This window comes from Brienomyrus brachyistius, unplaced genomic scaffold (assembly GCF_023856365.1).
Source record: "Brienomyrus brachyistius isolate T26 unplaced genomic scaffold, BBRACH_0.4 scaffold46, whole genome shotgun sequence".
Classification (NCBI taxonomy): domain Eukaryota; kingdom Metazoa; phylum Chordata; class Actinopteri; order Osteoglossiformes; family Mormyridae; genus Brienomyrus; species Brienomyrus brachyistius.
Window position 1 is genome coordinate 313,273 of NW_026042321.1, and position 17,887 is coordinate 331,159.

Consider the following 17,887-nt stretch of genomic DNA (forward strand, 5'->3'; position numbering starts at 1 on the left):
CTTTCATATCCTTATAAAAGAACATATACCCACTCTGTCCTTCCGTGGTTTGACTGTGGATGTGAAGACTTGCCTGTCGCGTGACTTGCCTGTCATGGTAATCGCAGACTACCTCACCAGCGACAAACTTCCTCGTCTTCCCTTCAATGCCCGTGCATACAAGAAAATAGCGCATAGGAGAAAACAGGGGAAAAAATCAGGAGCTGTCTTCCTTGGATGTGGTAGCTGTTTCTCAGGCTCCCTCTCCAGAATTGAACCCTGATTCCCCATGTACATTGCATGTTTTTTTGTGTAATGTTGCTGCAGATTAGGCCTGCTATTTTCCCTGATAGCATTGCTTTGATCTCTATGATGCTATGTTTTTTTTTTGTTTTTGCTAAATTCTGCTAATTGTTATAAAATGAAAGCACAGTTCCTTGAGCAGACAGATTTTGTGAATAAGCTAAAATAAAGAGAAATGCATACAGATGCAGCCACCTCAATTTTCTCCTCCAAGCCGGCTGCCAGCCAAAGTCTGGGGGTGTGCCTAAATTCTCGTCTAAACCTGCCCATTCATTCACTTGCAGGGTGTTGGTATACTGTATGAGACGGTATTTTCTTTACAAAATACATTTTAGCTGTGGGGGGTGGCATGGTGGTGCAGTGGTTAGCACTGTTGCCTCATACCTCTGGGACCTGGGTTCAATTCTCCGCTTCAGTCACGTGTGTGGAGTTTGCTCCGGGTACTCCGGTTTCCCCCCCACAGTCCAAAAACATGCTTAGGCTAATTGGAGTTACTAAATTGCCCGTAAGTGTGCATGTGTGACTGAATGGTGTGTGAATGTGCCCTGCGATGGGCTGCCCCCCCCCCATCCTGGATTGTTCCCTGCCGGGTGCCCATTGCTTCTGGAATTAGCTCCGGACACCCCACGACCCAATAGGGAAAGCAGTTTGGAAAATGGATGGATTTTAGTTGTGGTCACAAGTTTACATACACAAGTACAACAGATATCAACCAAAATCTCTTGGTAGCCATTAGCAAGCCTCTGGCATAATTCTGGCTGAATATTTGACCACTCTTTGCAGAATTTCTACTGCATTTAAGCTAGTTGGGTTCCTGGCATGGACCCGGCTTTTAAGCATAACACACACATTTTCAATAGGGTTGAGATCGGAGGTATTTCACAAAGGAGGATTTCTTGCCGAGCTCCGGTCAGTACTGAGTTTTCCCCCTTTTATACTAAATTGGGTGCTGCGTGTGGGCAGGGGACGAGCTGGCCAGGCTCACCCCTTCTACCCAGGCAATGCGTTATCCAATTTCCCCTTTTGTCCAAGTGTTGCTGCTTGCAATAATAAAATAGACGTCCTGGTGGTGTGCCTTCCTATACTCCCCCCCTCGGAGGCAATTTAAGGTACCGTATACCGACCCCCCTCCTGTCTCCCGGAAACCAAGATGAACATCCTGGCTTCTTTTATGAGCCTAAGTTATTTATGGCAAAACAGGTTTTATGGGGAATTGGTAAAGAATAACATGTTTAACATTTGAGGTGAATCAAAAGGATTAATTCCATACCACGTGGGTGACATAATCGTCCGCGAATTCATCCTAATACATACCAAGATTGAGTGTGTGCCTACTAAGAACAATGTTGACACACTGCACATCAGTCACAGTACAAATGGCATGTTCTTTATAATACACACCCATACCACCATGTTGCTGCTTCTTCAATTCAGCAAAGAGAGCATCACTACCATCATATGCCAGATGTCTGGGTTTCACATGGTATGAAAATCCACTCAGCTGTACATCTTTTGTGTCTTCCTTTGAATTTAACCATGTCTCTATGAAACAGATGATATCAGCTTCTATACACCTTCAGTCTTGCTTTAGGTCATCCAACTGACATGAAAGTCCTACAACAATGTGCAGTGGAATCTTAGATAATGATGGTACTTCCATGACAAGCTCAATAAATGCAGGCATGCTTCGCATTGCAGTCTCAATGTTTTGTTTTTCATATATTGCAGTTACCTTAGTATTTTATTATGAGGAATTCCAGAGAAGTCACATGGCTTAATGCTACATATGCCTGTCCAGCTGCAAAACTTTTTTAGTGATGCAACAAACTTGTTCATTGTCAGACCTTGTACCTTGCGCACTGAACAAGCCCAAGCTAATTTCAATGGAAACTGACGTCGTGTTCCACCACTTGTCACTCTCTCCTCCTCTAGTTTGATTCGTGTAGCTTTGTCCAACCCTGCTTTTAGGCATGTCGTCTTTCCCCTGAGTGACTTTCCAGCTGCTTCATTGTTAAATGTGACGTACATTTCTGATGGAAAATCCTCATCAGTATCAAAGCACACATCACTGACTGCACCAAATGCAGTCTTTACTAGGCCATCTGAAACGTCTATTTTTCAGCAGCATTACCTGAGCATTGATACCTACATGTAGTGATTTGAGAGACATGTCTTGTGAACTTTTGTCCATCTTTCCTTTCCAGTCTGCCAGTTGCAGCAACCCTTTCAAAATCGTAAGCATGAATGATGACAGGGTCTGAGCATGTCTTCAGCAGTATATGGTAGTTATGTTGATCAGCTTCATCATTGGTTGCATAAATATGAAGAGCGGTACTGTCTTCTCCTTTGCCTGTCACACATTGTTTCAGCATAGTAATGTCTTCCTCCAGCATTACATCACCCCTTTTGCGTTTCCTTAGCCAATTCAGCAACTGTGCAAACTCCAAATCTTTGTCTCGTAATTTCTGTCAGTTCCACTATAGCAAAATTATTCTGCCATAGATTCACACCTTTAGGCTCAGTATACAAAGGTTTCCCTTTCACAGGACAAAGCTGGTAGAAATCTCCAACAGCAATGACTGAAGCATTTCCAAAAGCAGAATAATCTCCAGTTTGTTTGATTTGTCTTAATCTGCCATGAATATATGAAAGCAGTTTGTGATCGACCATTGAAATTTCATCTATAATCATTATCTGCAGGTTTCCCAGTTCAGCTCTCAATAAATTTATTTTCTCATCTCCAAGTGGTTCATATGGCAGCTTTACATCTGTTGTATTCAAATTTTATTTGTCAGATACAGTCATACACAGTACGATATGCAGTGAAATGCTTAGACAACTGCCCGTGACCTAAAAATAAAAGACTATGAATAGGAAATAAATATGAGAATTAAAATAAAAGGTAAATTTAACTAGGAGAGAATAAAAATAAAATATAAAAATTAAAATAAAATAACTACAACAAAAACACACAATATAGAAAATGTATGAAGAATATATGAAGAAATATAGATCAATAAGGGCAGCTGTATGAGTAGTTATATATTTATGTAACTTTTGTGTGGAATGGAATTAGAATAAATGGTAATAAAGGAATTGTAATGTCCAGGGTTGTGCAATCCACATATTTAAAGTGTCTTGTACAGTGCAAATATGCTTAAAAGTGATTTAGTTAAACACTTGTAATAGAGTGATTTGATGACCATGAAGTGTAATTGTACAGTGGCCACTAGTGTAAACAAATGTCCAGAGTGTATGTAAAAACCATATGTGTGGGTCAATACTGTGTGGTGGTGTGATTAAGAGACCGTATCACCTGCGGGAAGAAGCTCCACCTCAGTCTCTCTGTGTTGGCCTTCAGGGAGTGGAATCGCTTTCCTGACCTCAACAGAGAGAACAGTCCATTGTTGGGATGGCTGAGGTCCTTCATGATCTTCCTGGCCTTGGTGCAGCATCGCCTGCTGTAGATTGAGTGCAGGTCAGGGAACTCGATGCGGATGGTGCGCTCAGCTGATCGCACAACCCTCTGTAGAGCTCGTCTTTCGTGCATGGTGCTGTTCCCGAACCAGGTTAAGATGTTTCCCATCAGGATGCTCTCTATGGTGCAGGAATAAAAGTTCCTGAGCACCTTGGAGGGCAGTCGGAAGTCTCTCAAGCGTCTGAGGTGGTAGAGACGCTGTCGGGCCTTTTTCACCATGGTGTTAATGTGACAGGACCGTGACAGGTCCTGCGTAATGTGAACACCGAGGTATTTGAAACTGTCCACTCTCTCCACTGGGCTCTCGTTGATGACGGGGGTCTGGTAGTTCCTCTCCTGCTTAGTGCTGAAGTCCACTATCAACTCCTTTGTCTTACTGACGTTTCGAAGGAGGTTGTTCTTCTGGCACCAGTTCTCCAGATTCCTAATCTCCTTCAGGTAGGCCGTCTCATTGTTATCAGAGATCAGGCCCACCACAATGGTGTCGTCAGCAAACTTAATGATGGTGGTGGAGCTGGTAGTGGCCACATAGTCATATGTGTACAAAGAGTACAGCAGGGGGCCCAGAACACACCCCTGGGGGGCTCCAGTGCTGAGAGTAATGGAGGCTGAGACATGTCCGCCCATCCTTACTGCCTGTGGTCTACCAGTTAGGAAATTGGAGATCCACTGACACATAGATGAGCTGAGGCCCAGGTGCTCCAGCTTGCTGGTGAGTGTGGAGGGAATTATGGTATTAAATGCAGAGCTGTAGTCAAAGAGCATTTTAACATAATTCCCCCTCCGAGTGTCCAGGTGAGTGAGTGATGTGTGGAGAAGATGGGAAATGGCATTGTCTGTGGAACGATTTGGACGGTAAGCGAACTGTAGTGGGTCCAGCGTGTTCGGTAGTGAAGAAATGAAGTCTCTGACCAGGCGTTCAAAGCACTTCATCACTACTGAGGTGAGGGCTACAGGGCGATAGTCATTGAGAGAAGCAGGATGAGGTTTCTTCGGGACAGGAACAATGATGGACTCTTTGAAGCATGTGGGGATCACCGACTTGGATAAAGAGAGGTTGAATATCTCAGTGAACACAGGTGTTAGCTGGTCTGCGCAGGCTCTGAGAATTCGACCTGAGATGCCGTCTGGTCCTGCTGCTTTCCTGGTGTTCACTCTCTTGAAGGCTCTCCTCACATCATGCTTGGAGATGAGCTCATTTCCGGTACTGGCAGTATTGTAATGTGGAAACAGGTGTGTGTCGTCGCAGCATTGATGTTATAGGCACTAACCACAGTTGTGGCAGTCAGTAACACGTGTCTCATCTAGATTATGTGACAACTGACACAAGATATGAGATGCCTCATAATGCTTTGATCAAGACCGACTTGCCCACACCTCCAGGTCCAGATATGAAGAGATGAAACGGTACTGGATTTTCACCACGTGTCTTCTGTAAACACAAGCTTTTGTGTATTGTAAAAGATCTCAGACTGCTTCTTGTTCAGTGAGCAAAGCAAAGCCAGTGCTTCCTGCTTGGACATACCAGAAGGATTGTCATGGAACAAATGACAAGCTGGTCTTGGTAACAAGTCTGTTCTAATCACGTTCTCTCATTTCTGGTGTTACACTAGCTTTGCTGGCAAGACACTCTAACCGTTCTCACGTTCATTCTCCGGACAAATCTCTGCCCAGGCATCCTCCATTGCACCATGCAGCTGTAGGTCTTCCTGAGTTTACATTTACAGGATTTGGCAGACACCCTTAGCCAGAGCGACTTGCATAAGTGCTTTGAGACTCTGCGATGAATTTCCGATGCTAGCTCAATAAGGACCCAAGCTATGAATACCATCTGTCTGAAAATTCCGTTGAAGTGCAGAATTTTTTAATTTTTTTTTTTTAAACACGCACACCAGAAAAGAGCAGAGTAAGAATACAGAAGTACTACGTCAGGTATTTCTGGAAAAGGAATGTTTTGAGTCGTCGCTTGAAGACATTCAAGGATTCAGCTGTTCGGTCATCTAGGGGGAGATCATTCCACCAATTAGGTGCCAGGACAGAGAAGAGCCGAGATGTGTGTCTTCCTTGTGCCTTGAGGGGAGGTGAGACCAGTCGAGTAGTGCTGGAGGATCGGAGAGATCGTGGTGCAGTGCGGGGTATGATGCGGTCCTTTAGGTAGGATGGTGCCAGAGAATTTTTGGCTTTGTATGCGAGCATCAGTGTTTTGAATCTGATGCGGGCAGCTACAGGAAGCCAGTAGAGGGAGCGCAGCAAAGGAGTGGTGTGGGAGTACTTGGGAAGGTTGAAAACAAGACAAGCAGCTGCATTCTGAATCAGTTGGAGGGGACGGATGGCGCTCAGTGGTAAACCCGCTAGAAGCGAGTTGCAGTAGTCAAAGCGTGAGATGACGAGGGACTGGACGAGTATCTGGGTAGCCTGAGTGGAAAGAAATGGACGTATCCCCCTGATGTTAAAGAGGAGAAACCGACAAGAACGAGAAAGACTGGCGATATGTGAGGAAAATGACAACCGATCATCTATGGTAACTCCAAGGTTTCTAGCAGAAACCGAAGGACGGATCAGGGAGTTGTCAAGAGATTGCAAGGTCCTGGAGGGGGGATGAGTCAGCCAGGATGTAAAGCAGCTCAGTTTTACTAGTTTTGTTTTAGCTGGTGAGTGGTCATCCAAGATGAGATGTCTGCCAAGCATGCAGAGATCTTAGTGGAGACATGAGTGTCTGAGGGAGGGAAGGAGAGGATGAATTGATTGTCATCGGCATAGCAGTGGTAGGAGAAGCCATGTGAGGATATAACTTCGCCAAGAGATTTAGTATAGAGGGAGAATAGGAGAGGGCCAAGAACCGAGCCCTGAGGGACACCGGTGGAAAGACAACGTGGAGTAGATGTGGATCCATTCCATATCACTTGGTATGTTCGGCCTTCTAGGTAGGAAGCCAGCCAGCGCCAGGCCAAGCCACCAATGCCAAGACTCCTAAGGATGGATAGGAGAGTTTTTTGGTTGACCGTGTCAAATGCTGCTGATAGGTCAAGAAGGATGAGGACAGATGACAGTTTGGCAGATCTGGCAGCATGTAGCTTCTCAGTGACTGCTAAGAGGGCAGTCTCCGTAGAGTGAGCTGCTTTGAAGCCAGACTGATTAGGATCCTGGAGGTTGTTCTGAGAGAGAGAGAGAGAGAGAGAGAGAGAAAGCTGGTTGTAGACTGTACGTTCGAGGATTTTTGAAAGGAAGGAAAGAAGCGATACTGGTCGGTAGCTGCAAGTGTCTGAAGGATTTAGAGTGGGTTTTTTTAGGATGGGAATGACCCTGGCTATTTTGAATGTTGTTGGTACATGACCGGAGGTTATGGAGCCATTGATGATAGTCGTGATGAAGGGGAGAAGGTCTAGAGAGATTGTCTGAAACAATGCAGAAGGGATTGGATCAAGTGGGCAGGTAGTAGGGTTGGAAGATGAGATGACTTTCATGATCTCATCTCTTCAAGACCGGAATACTGGGCCAGTGAGGGGGGAGGGAAATCCTTAGTGTGTAGTGTAGTGGATGAGGGAGAGAATGTCTGATAGATTCTGTCAATCTTCTCAGCAAAGAAGTTGGCAAAATCTTCAGCAGTCAGGAAGGAAGGAGCAGGAGGAGGCGGAGGGTTGAGTAGAGATGAAAAGATGTTATGGAGTTTGCGAGGATCTCATGAGGATAATTCTAGTTTGTCTTTGTAAAAGGCAGTGTTAGCTGCAGTCACGTCCATAGAGAATTTGGATAGCAGAGTACGGTAGGAAGACAGATCTGCATCAAGCTTAGATTTCTTCCACGTCCTCTCTGCTACCCGCAATTCTCTTCGGTTGGTACGTAATGCAGCTGAAAGCCAAGGAGTAGGCCGGGTTTTCCTGGGTTTGGAAGACAGCGGGAAGAGGTTGTCCAAGGATGTGTAAAGTGAGGAGATGAGAGTATCAGTTGCAGACTCCAGTGCCAAGGAGTCAAGGTCAGGAAGGTAAGACAGGGTGCAGGAAGCAACAGAAGAAGGGGAGACAGAGTGGAGGTTTGGTCGAGTGGGGAGGAAACGTTGAAAATCGGGATTGGGCAAGACGGGTAGGGCAATGGTAAAGGATACAAACTGGTGATCAGAAATGTATAGAGGAGTAGAAGTGATGTCAGTAGCTGGAGAGGGGTGGCTGAAAACCAGGTCGAGGACGTTACCTCCTTTGTGTGTAGGAGAGGAGCTGTTGGATGTTAGAGAGAAGGAATCGAGAAAAGGGAGGAGACCAGAAGAAGGGAGCTTGTCATGAGGGAGGTTGAAGTCACCAAGGAGAATGAGAGAGGAGCTGTCAGTGGGGAAGAGACTGAGGAGAGTATCAAGCTCCTCTAGAAAGCAACCTAGGGGGCCAGGAGGGCGGTAGACAACAATGATCCGAATATCGAGTGGAGAGGTAACAGCAACTCCATGGAATTCAAAGGATGAAATGTTGAGATGGGCCAGAGAGAGGGGCGTGTAGCACCAGTTCCGAGTTACCAATAGACCTGTGCCACCGCCCCTGCCAGTCTGGCGAGGAGAGTGAGAGAAAGCATAAGCAGAGGAGAGAGCTGCCGGGGTAGCCGAGTTCTCAGGCGATATCCAGGTCTCCATCAGAGCCAGAAAGTCAAGAGAGTGGTGTGAAGCAAGGGCGGAAATGAAATCAGCCTTTACAGCAGACTGGCAATTCCAGAGGCCACCCAACACGCTTTGCTGGGACTGGGGTGTTATGGGAGGGTAGACAAGATTACTGAGAGTGCGGCGCCTGGATGTTGGATGAGATCTTTCAGATCTCAAAGATAAGTGGACTGGTATATGTCTAAGGCACATGTCTGTAGTGATGGGAGAGAGTGTGAGAGATTGCGAAGTAGAGGATAGGATAGAGTAGGAGAGAAAGGATTAGAAGCAGTAGTAACAACTAGACCGTTTGCCTTTATCCGCCACAAACACGCGTGTATCACCTTCAGTTTAACTCAGTAAGCCCTGCCCCCTAATTAACACCTTCAGGGAGACCGAAACTACACTTGATTGCCAGAAACGACACACAACAACAGTTTCAACAGACAGTAAACAGAAAGCAAACAGAGTCCTACCTTACTAGCAGAGAAGTAATCCACAAACAGAGCTTGAAGCACACTGGTAGGAGTTTTGTCTATTGCATGTGATTCCTTTTCAAAACTTGCCATGTTTGACTCCACAACCAGTTTCATTGAGTGCAATTCATCATCAAAAAACTTGACACAACCAGGCTCATAGAATTCCTGGTAACTGCCAAAAGTAGAAGTGTGTAATTGTCTATCCAAATAATGTGGTATAAAAAGTTGCAAAATGCTGTGGTAATATTTTTCTGGCTCCTTTGTGGGTGAAAAGCGAGGATACCGAACAACTGCATTTGTGCGTGTCCTTTTCACAAATCCTAATTTTCTGTCCAACTCCACACTTCCAATGCATGATTTCTGTGAGGCCTAGATAGTATTCTGTACTCGGATGCAAATCTGGCCAGGCACATTCCTGCAAAATCTTCTGTTTTTGGTCTGGCTGGTGATACTGTTCATCCAAATACCCTGTTCATCCTCATTCTCACACTCAGCTTTCTTCCGTATGACATTCAGTGGAAGGTTCATTTTCACCACATTCTCTCCAGTAGGGATAAATTGCACCTTTTGCGATCCCTCTAAGCCTCATGTTAGTTAAGCGATAAACACTTTCCTGAGTCGAAACTTCACAATTGTGCAAGAAAACACTAACAAGTTGCCGAAGAGCTTCTTTTGCATCAAGGTTACCTTACTGGGTGGCTTCTTTCTGAGCTCTCTCTCAGCTTTGGAAATGTAGGAAATGATGTACATAATACATGAATATGCATCAACCACAAACTGAATGCCCATATTTGCATTCGAACAGCGTAAAAGGTCTCTGCTATATTGGTTCACCCACACTTTACATGGTCTCCTCTTAAGAACAAAGGTAGTTTTCTTTTGTGATTCTTGAGTACGCAGCTTCAAATATTTCCTGACTTATACCAATCGTACCAAATAAAGAATCAACGGAGTCAAAGTTGGTCTCAGGATTTTAGTACAGCGTCCTTCACTCTTTCAGGGGCTATCCATCTGTCACACCATCTTCAAGTTTGCATGATGACACACATGTTCTGTTGCTTGGAGGACATGGGTGTAGGAATTATTAGCTCAGGTAAATTTTAATATCTCCACCAATATCTTTTGAAATTAACTTGAATTATTTAATGGTGATTATTAACCAATTGTTATGCCAAATGGTCGGCTCCTAACAGCTTAGGTTAATAAAATGAAAGGAAGTTAGTTTACTTTGCAGAGTGGGGGGGTGGGGGGTCTTGGCAATTGGTTGCAGAGTGAGACGGGTGATGGCACTCGGAGGCGTGGTGTTTGCAGCAGATGGAGTGATTATCCATCAGTTTGATACCAAACAAGCCATACCAGCCTAGTGGTTCACACCTCATACCATCTCAATTAACAATTACTTATATCATGTATGTAACTGACTTATCAGTATATGGCATAGGTGGTTTGGGTTGCACCTCAACAGTTACTTTGTACAGACATTACATGACATTCACATTCCAACAGCACATCTTACGCTTAGATACACTGTAATAAATGTCCGTTAATATAACAGTGAAATGCTGTAAAATCACAACATTAAAATACTGTAAATCGAATTACAGTGAAACATTGTATACTTTACAGTGTAATTTAGTAACATGTTAAACTAAATGTAACTGTAAATTCAACATCAAAATGATGTTTTTTAAACATACTTTCTCTGTGTAAAATACATATTGATGTTATTTTGACAAACACTGTTATTGCAATACAATGCAATACAGTATAAATGGCAATGAAATTGTGTTAAAATTACAATTAAATTCTGTTGACTTAAATAAAAACATGCATGGTTTCCAAAATGCTGTAAGAAAGACTGTCACTTCAATGTTGCCTATTTATTTAGCCTGTTATTATTTTATGAAAGGTGAGCAGTATTTGGATTGTTTTAGCAATGATTTTAGGGGTAAATGAAACAACCTGGATAAATGAACACTGAAGAACGTTGGAGGACCAGTGCAAAGTGTCTCTGGTAAGTAGCCTAAAATCGTTGACAATCGCTATTTTTTTCTGCTTCTGCTTCAGTTCAGACATCCTCATTGGATTCTTTGGTTGCTATAGACTCGTTGCCAAGGTGAGAACATACGTTCTAGTCCACGGAGAAGCCTATCGCGGCATATTCATTACGTCACGTTCGATGAGATATCGAAGTAAAACAAACTGCAAAACGACAGAAGACAACTACAAAAGACGAACTTTATGCTGGTAAGTGACCACACATAGTGTCTTATGTTCATAACGACTTTGCTTTGTTGACATTGGGAACAATAATGCACATAATACGGTGATATTTGCCTCTTGGATAATGTATCGTTGTCGTGTCAATTTAACGTTAAAGTTAGCTGGAGCAAGATTGTTCATGCAATATTATCCCGCTGTGTGAAATTAACTATACACTTTTTCAGTTTGCTAAAATATGCAAGATTAGTAAGACCTAAGCTGCTGTTATAGCTAAATGAGTTCGGCATGAAAAACACTAACGTTAATGTTAGTTTCCAGTGTTGGCCAGAATAACTAAATTCAGTTAAGCTTTTATAGTGTTGTATCTGCATTTAGTAAGCTTCAGTAAGTGCAAGAGTTTTTTTTGTACTTTGTACAAGAGTTCTTTACTCCTTGTCCGCGAGCCGTTTGTTTCAGCGATATTTGCTGCGCGCGCGCCCTCACTCAGAAAGAACTCTCTCTCTTCTCGTCGTGGTGTTCACAACGCTTTATACAATTTTGATAGAAAATTAAGTGCTACCTGCTTATAAAGCGTGGTAAGTCTGCACTGCCTTTTAGAGACAACGTTTTTCAAATATGTGTTTGTCAGTTGGGTGATGTAATGTTAGCTATTCTTTCGGGTGTTATGTGAGAGTTTAGCACTAGCTAAAATGGTTGTCTGCCGTTTTTGCAACCGACATTTTGCAAGTTTGAAAGGTTATGTACTGCACCGTAGAATCCACAGAAATGAACCCCGTTGTGTTTTTAAATGTGAATCCGCTGGTTGCAAGCAGACATTTTGTACATATTCAGCGTTTAAGGGTCATTTCTATCGCAAACGCAATGCGCCCACGCTCTCTGTTCTTTCTGATTGTTGTACATCAGCCATTATTACGAATTTTGCTTGTGCTGTTCCACTGTGTGCGCGCCAATTTCAGGCCGATAAAGAACTTCTATCCCACTTAAAAGAACATCTTGTGGAGGGGAGACCTGTGGCATGTCCGGTAACAGGCTGCAAAAGTTCGTATACTTTAAAGTCATCCTTTACTGCTCACATGTCCAGAAAACATATGGACTGTTCAGCTAGTACCATCAGTGAAATATATAAGGAGGTTACACCACAGTCCTCTGATGCTGCATTTCATGATGCCTCCCAGAATCTAGCTCCAAATGATGCGCCAAATAATGACTTATTTGAACGAGACTTTTCTTAGAAATATGTGCATGTTCTATCTTAAGTTGCAAGGCCAGCTCCTCCTTCCAGCTTCAACCATACAAATAATTGTTGAAGAAATGCAAAATTTGCATGAAATGGGACAGGAATACACATTAAGTAAACTGCATACACTTTTGAGAGAGGAACTGAGTCTGACAGATGATGCCATTGATAAAATTGAAGCCTGTTTGAGGGATTCAGATCTCTTTTCCAACTCTCACCAGGGCCCACTGAGGTCAATATATTCAAGAGCACAGACATTCAAAAGCATGTTCCGGTACATAGAACCTACAAAGGTTGCATTAGGAAGTGATGAAAGTTTGACACAGAGGTTTGCTTATTATATTCCAGTGAAGCAGACATTGGCCAACTTATTAGAATCTGAGTTATGGAAAAATGCAATATCACAGTCTTGTGACTCAGATACAGATGTGCTTTGTGATATAAAAGATGGAAAAATCTGCAAGTCAAACAAGTTCTTCAAAGAAAATCCAGGGTGTCTTAAGCTGATTCTGTACCAGGATGCATTTGAAATCGTAAATCCTCTTGGCTCAGCAAAGAAAAAACACAAACTTGTTGCAGTCTACTTTTCTGTTGCTAACTTACCTGTTCATGTGAGGTCCAACACTGATCACATGTCCCTTATCTTACTATGTGGTGAGAATGATTTAAAACACTTTGGACCTGGTAAGATCTTTTCAGAGTTGTTACAGGATTTAAAAGATTTAGAAGGAAATGGGATTACTGTTGGTGGTGAAACAGTCAAAGGGGCTTTGTATTGTGTTGCTGGTGACAATTTGGGATCACACAGTATTGGAGGGTTTACAGAAAACTTCAGTCGATCTCAGTACTTTTGCAGATACTGTGAAATTACTCGACGTGAGTTTCATGATGACCCACATGTTTGTGGTCCACAGCACAACCCAGACAATTACTAGGCAGCTCTTGGACACCTACAAGCAGAAGGCATCAGAGACATCAAAGGAATTAAGGTAAATTCCGTTTTCAATAACTTGGAATCCTTTCATGTATGTCAGCCGGGTCTTCCACCTTGCTTGGGCCACGACTTATTTGAGGGTATTGTATCCTATGATGTTGCACTCTTCTTGAAGTATTTCATAAAAACAAAGAAATGGTTTACATACTCAATTTTGAATCGGTGAATCAAACAATTTAAATATAAAGGATCTGATGCCCTCACTAAACCATGCAGTGTCAACCGCATTGCATGCAAACTCTCTGGTCAGGCTGTGCAAAATTGGAATTTTTTGAGGTTGTTGCCTGTGCTGATTGGTGATAAGGTGCAAGATCCAGATGATGATGTGTGGCAATTAACGCTACAGCTTAAAGATGTTGTGGATTTGATCTGTGCTCAGAAGATTTCCGTGCCACAGGTAGCTTATCTTGAAATCACAATCCAAGACTATTTGGATTCAAGAAAGGGCTTGTTTCCTGAGAATCACCTAAAGCCAAAACATCATTACTTGTGGCATTATCCCGCACTAATTCTAAAATTTGGCCCACTTATCAGACTATGGACAATGCGGTTTGAAAGCAAGCATGCCTATTTCAAAAGGTGCGCAAGGCATTTGAAAAACTTTAAAAACATCTGTCTTACTTTATCTGAAAGACATCAAATGTTTCAGGCGTATCTATTGGCTGGACTAGGATGCAGTCAGTTGTTACATGTGAAAAACAGCTGTACTTTTGTCCCCAGCATTTACAGTGATGCAATTTAGCATGCTGTTACTGATTTTGGCTTTTATGAAAATGAAATGTCTCCACAGACATCCAGTATAAGGGCACATCATATAAGAAGGGAGATTTCCTCATTACAAAAAATGATGAGACCATGGAGTTTGGAGAGCTTGTTGTCATTTTAATCCAACATAATGCAACTGTTTATTTTGTGTTGGACATGCACACATCTGAGTATAACAATGAATATCACATGTACTCTGTAACAAAACTGACTGCACAGTTGCTGTGCCTTAACATCACTAATTTGGTAGATTTTTATCCCTTAAAGTCGTACATCATCAATGGGCACCGAGTCATTCCATTAAAGCATAGTATATTGTCACAGTGAATTTCCACACACACTGTACTGTAGATAGCATGCTGTAGATAGACATTTTATCAGACACACTGCGTCAACCAGTAAGCCATGACTTGTTATAGGTATAATGTGTATAGTTTATAGGTGAACATGTATATAGTTAATATGCTTGCTAGAAATGTGAGCTAAATGTATGATTGTTTTTTTTTATTTTCCCTATAATGAAGAAATGGCTTTTCTACACGATTCCATCCGTGAGGTCCTGCCTGACCTATCTGATGTGGCAAAAGACATGTTAGTGGAAACACTGTTAGCACAGGGGGTAGAGACATATTCTGACTTGCAGTATGTAACAGAGGCAGATTTATTGTCAGCGCTAAGACCCATTCAAGCACGGAAAGCTGTGGCTGCATGGAAGGTAAAATGTAAGTATGATGCAGCCAGCCATAAAAGGAAATAACATTGATCTGAAATGTGTATGTCCCTAATAATCTTTTGTGTATTTGTGTGTATTTTAAAGGCCAGGATACTACCCAGGATAGCAACAGTTCATTCAGCATCCAGGAAGGTGCTTCATCTCTTCCCTCAGTCTCACCAGGACCTTCTTCATCCTCTCGGTCTCTCTCACCAATATCAACCTCTTCCAGTGCCTCTAACAGCCCAGATGTTGACTGGGCAGATACTTTTGACATTCCATGGAAGAAGTTTCCAGAAGAATTGATCCAGTCCTTAGAGAGAGGGAAGCGTCCAAGTCCACAGAAGAGGAGGGAGATGGTGAGGATTGTGATACGCGAAATGATGCAGAAGTCACCAGACATAAGTAAAAGGCACAGCACTATTGTGGCCAAAAAAATAGTGGCTACATATCCCAAATCACTGCAGGATGTAATTGAAGGGGACATAATTGGGTCAGGGTACCATTCCCTCGTAAAACAGCTCCAAAATACAATTGAAAATGCAAAACGCTCCACAACACCAAAAAGATGAAGAAAACTGCACGCAGAGTCTGACAAAGATGAAATGCCTGCTGAAAAAAGAGCTCCAATCCAGGAGACCTATGGTTGCATCAAATGGGAAATGAAGTTCATGCCCCTTGGGGAGACTGCAGAGAGCCAACAGCAGAGCAGAGACTAACTGAAAAGCCTGTCTAAACAAAATGCCCCAAACCAGGATGTGGTTAAACAGCTCACCAGGTCGACATTCTACACCCAACGCAAAGAGGTCAACAACGGGAAAGAAATCAAATACTTACTGGAAGACTGGCCATTTTTGTTTGAGATAGGCATGGCTTTTCACTTTGAAGAGCTCACTGGAGTTAGTCTGAAAGAGACATTTGTTAGGAATTTGGACCTAAAGGGGGAACGACTCTTAAATTACTTGGAAACAGTTGCTGTGAACAAGTAAAAGAGGCTAGTCCAATCTTTTACAAACATTCAGCTGATGAGGAGAGAGCACACAGGGCCCTCAGGCGATGTGTTGGAGATGGTGTTGCTCCTGTTGTTTTACTTCGACGAGAAGGAAGACGTGATGTTCACATACGTGGAAGACACATGCCTGGCGGAGGAGGTGCAGATGGACCAAGTTCCCTTGACACCAACCATTGTTGTCTGTGGTAAGTTGACCATGTGCTCTCTCACACAGGCATACACATGCCAAACTGTGTCTTAGAAACACACCCACATCCATTGTCCTCTCACCGTTTTGTTGTTAATTGTATTTGTTTTTGTAGGACAATCGTGCTTCTCGGCAAAGAGATGGATGCTGAGTGTGGACCGAATGATTGTACAGCCCAGTATCACATCATTCATACCGGCCCTGTGTCTGATCTTTGGCAGCTTCTATGTCTTCAATATCCACTATCCAGTAGTCCTCGCATCCACGCTGGAGTTCTTACAGAGGTATTTTTTTTTTATCATTACATTATTAAAAAATAACTTCAATATTTGGCATAAACCTTAGTAACTATACTGACTTTATAGTTTGTATAATTTGTCATTGGATGTTGAGGAAATGTTTAATGAGCAGGTTTTTTTTTTTTTTTTTTTAAATGTTGTTTTTGTATTTATTTTGATAAAGCCTTTGTGCTTTTAACATAGTCTGGTTTTCTTTTTCTCGCTTTCTTCACTGTTCTCCAGATGTTTCTTTTCCATCAATCCGGAGAGGGGGACCAAGGTGGAGAAGACCAGCAAATCCCGCCTCCATGTGAACCCGAGAGTTATTACACTTATACAAGACCTGTCTGACCATGAATGATGCTCACAGTAAGACTGTTCGATGATCCACCCTCTCTCTCATCCGCCCACAAACATGCATACATACACAAACATGCACAAAAACATGCATTGCACACACACACACACACACATACATATACACACACACATGTTCAAGCATGCATACACATACACACTCTGTAGAATATGTACTCTCTCTCACATATACACACACACAGACACACACACACACAAATATATATTAATGACCTATAGTATGGTTCATCTTTGATGATCCTCTCAAACACATACTCCCCTACATGCAGTCATATGCACACACACACACACGCACAGGGGGAGAGAGAGACTCACTCTTACACAGGCATATGTACTCTCTCACACACACACACACGATTCTGATGCTCTTGTGAACCAATGTTATTAAGATAATGTTACGTTTGATGGTTCTGAGGCAGTCTTGTGATTACCAAAAGTTGGGCTTTGATTCTTCATTGTTTATGACAATGTCACACACACGAGACGTGTTTATATACACACACTTAGACAAACTCACTTTCTCTCTCAAACACAGACATATACTCTCACACACGAAACATGTTTTATTCTGATGCTGTGTGAACATGTTTTATTCTGATGCTGTGAACCAATGTTCTTGAGAACACGTTTGACGGTTCTGTGGCAGCCTTGTGGTTAACAAAAGTTGGGCTTTGTTTTTACAATAAAGTCTGTGTGGTTAACAGAATATCTGTGACATGCCTTTATTTCTGTTCCAATATAGTAGTCCTATAATAATGGTGATTTCGTAGTAAAATACTGTGTATGTTTTAGTGAAATCAAATGGGTTTTGATGTACAATGTAAAAAAAAGTCCCGTAGTTTTTACGGAAAAAAACTGGCAGCTGGGGTTACCAGAACAATTCCGTAAAATATACAACAAAACAGTAATTGCTTTTCCCGAATAACATGTATATTTTACAGTTTAAACCAGCATATAACACACTGGACTTCTGTTATATTTCCTGGTCCGAGAGCCCGGCCACATGCGACTGGTCTGCTTGAACAACGCGGTCGAAATGAAAGATCGAGGGTCCAGCGCATGTGCACTCACGCCGACGCCAATTTCAAAATGGCGACACCGGCGGAGAGCCTGTTATTTCGAGTAAACCCCTATAACCATGCCATTTTTTTAAGTAATGAAGCACTTTTCTACCAATGTGAATAATAAAGTAAAGCGCTCTAAGCATTTTGACAGCAATAATCAAGGAATAATGCGGTTAATTG

At 42.6% G+C, this 17,887-nt stretch overlaps 1 protein-coding gene across 1 annotated transcript; it reads left to right on the forward strand.

Annotated features, from left to right (window-relative positions):
* The first annotated feature begins 14,638 nt into the window (after positions 1-14,638).
* LOC125723215 (uncharacterized) lies at positions 14,639-16,633 on the forward strand. The gene is made up of 6 exons (XM_048999622.1): positions 14,639-14,798; positions 14,894-15,330; positions 15,544-15,708; positions 15,811-15,985; positions 16,103-16,271; positions 16,509-16,633. The coding sequence occupies exons 1-6, from the start codon at positions 14,666-14,668 to the stop codon at positions 16,624-16,626; spliced, it is 1,197 nt and encodes a 398-aa protein (XP_048855579.1). The 5' UTR covers positions 14,639-14,665; the 3' UTR covers positions 16,627-16,633.
* Positions 16,634-17,887: the final 1,254 nt, after the last annotated feature.

Coding starts and splice junctions, on each gene's coding strand:
- LOC125723215 (XM_048999622.1), top strand. CDS start 14,666: ATGTTAGTGGAAACACTGTTAGCACAGGGGGTAGAGACATATTCTGAC. Junction 15,986..16,102: donor ACCAACCATTGTTGTCTGTG/GTAAGTTGACCA, acceptor TTGTTTTTGTAG/GACAATCGTGCTTCTCGGCA. Junction 16,272..16,508: donor ACGCTGGAGTTCTTACAGAG/GTATTTTTTTTT, acceptor ACTGTTCTCCAG/ATGTTTCTTTTCCATCAATC.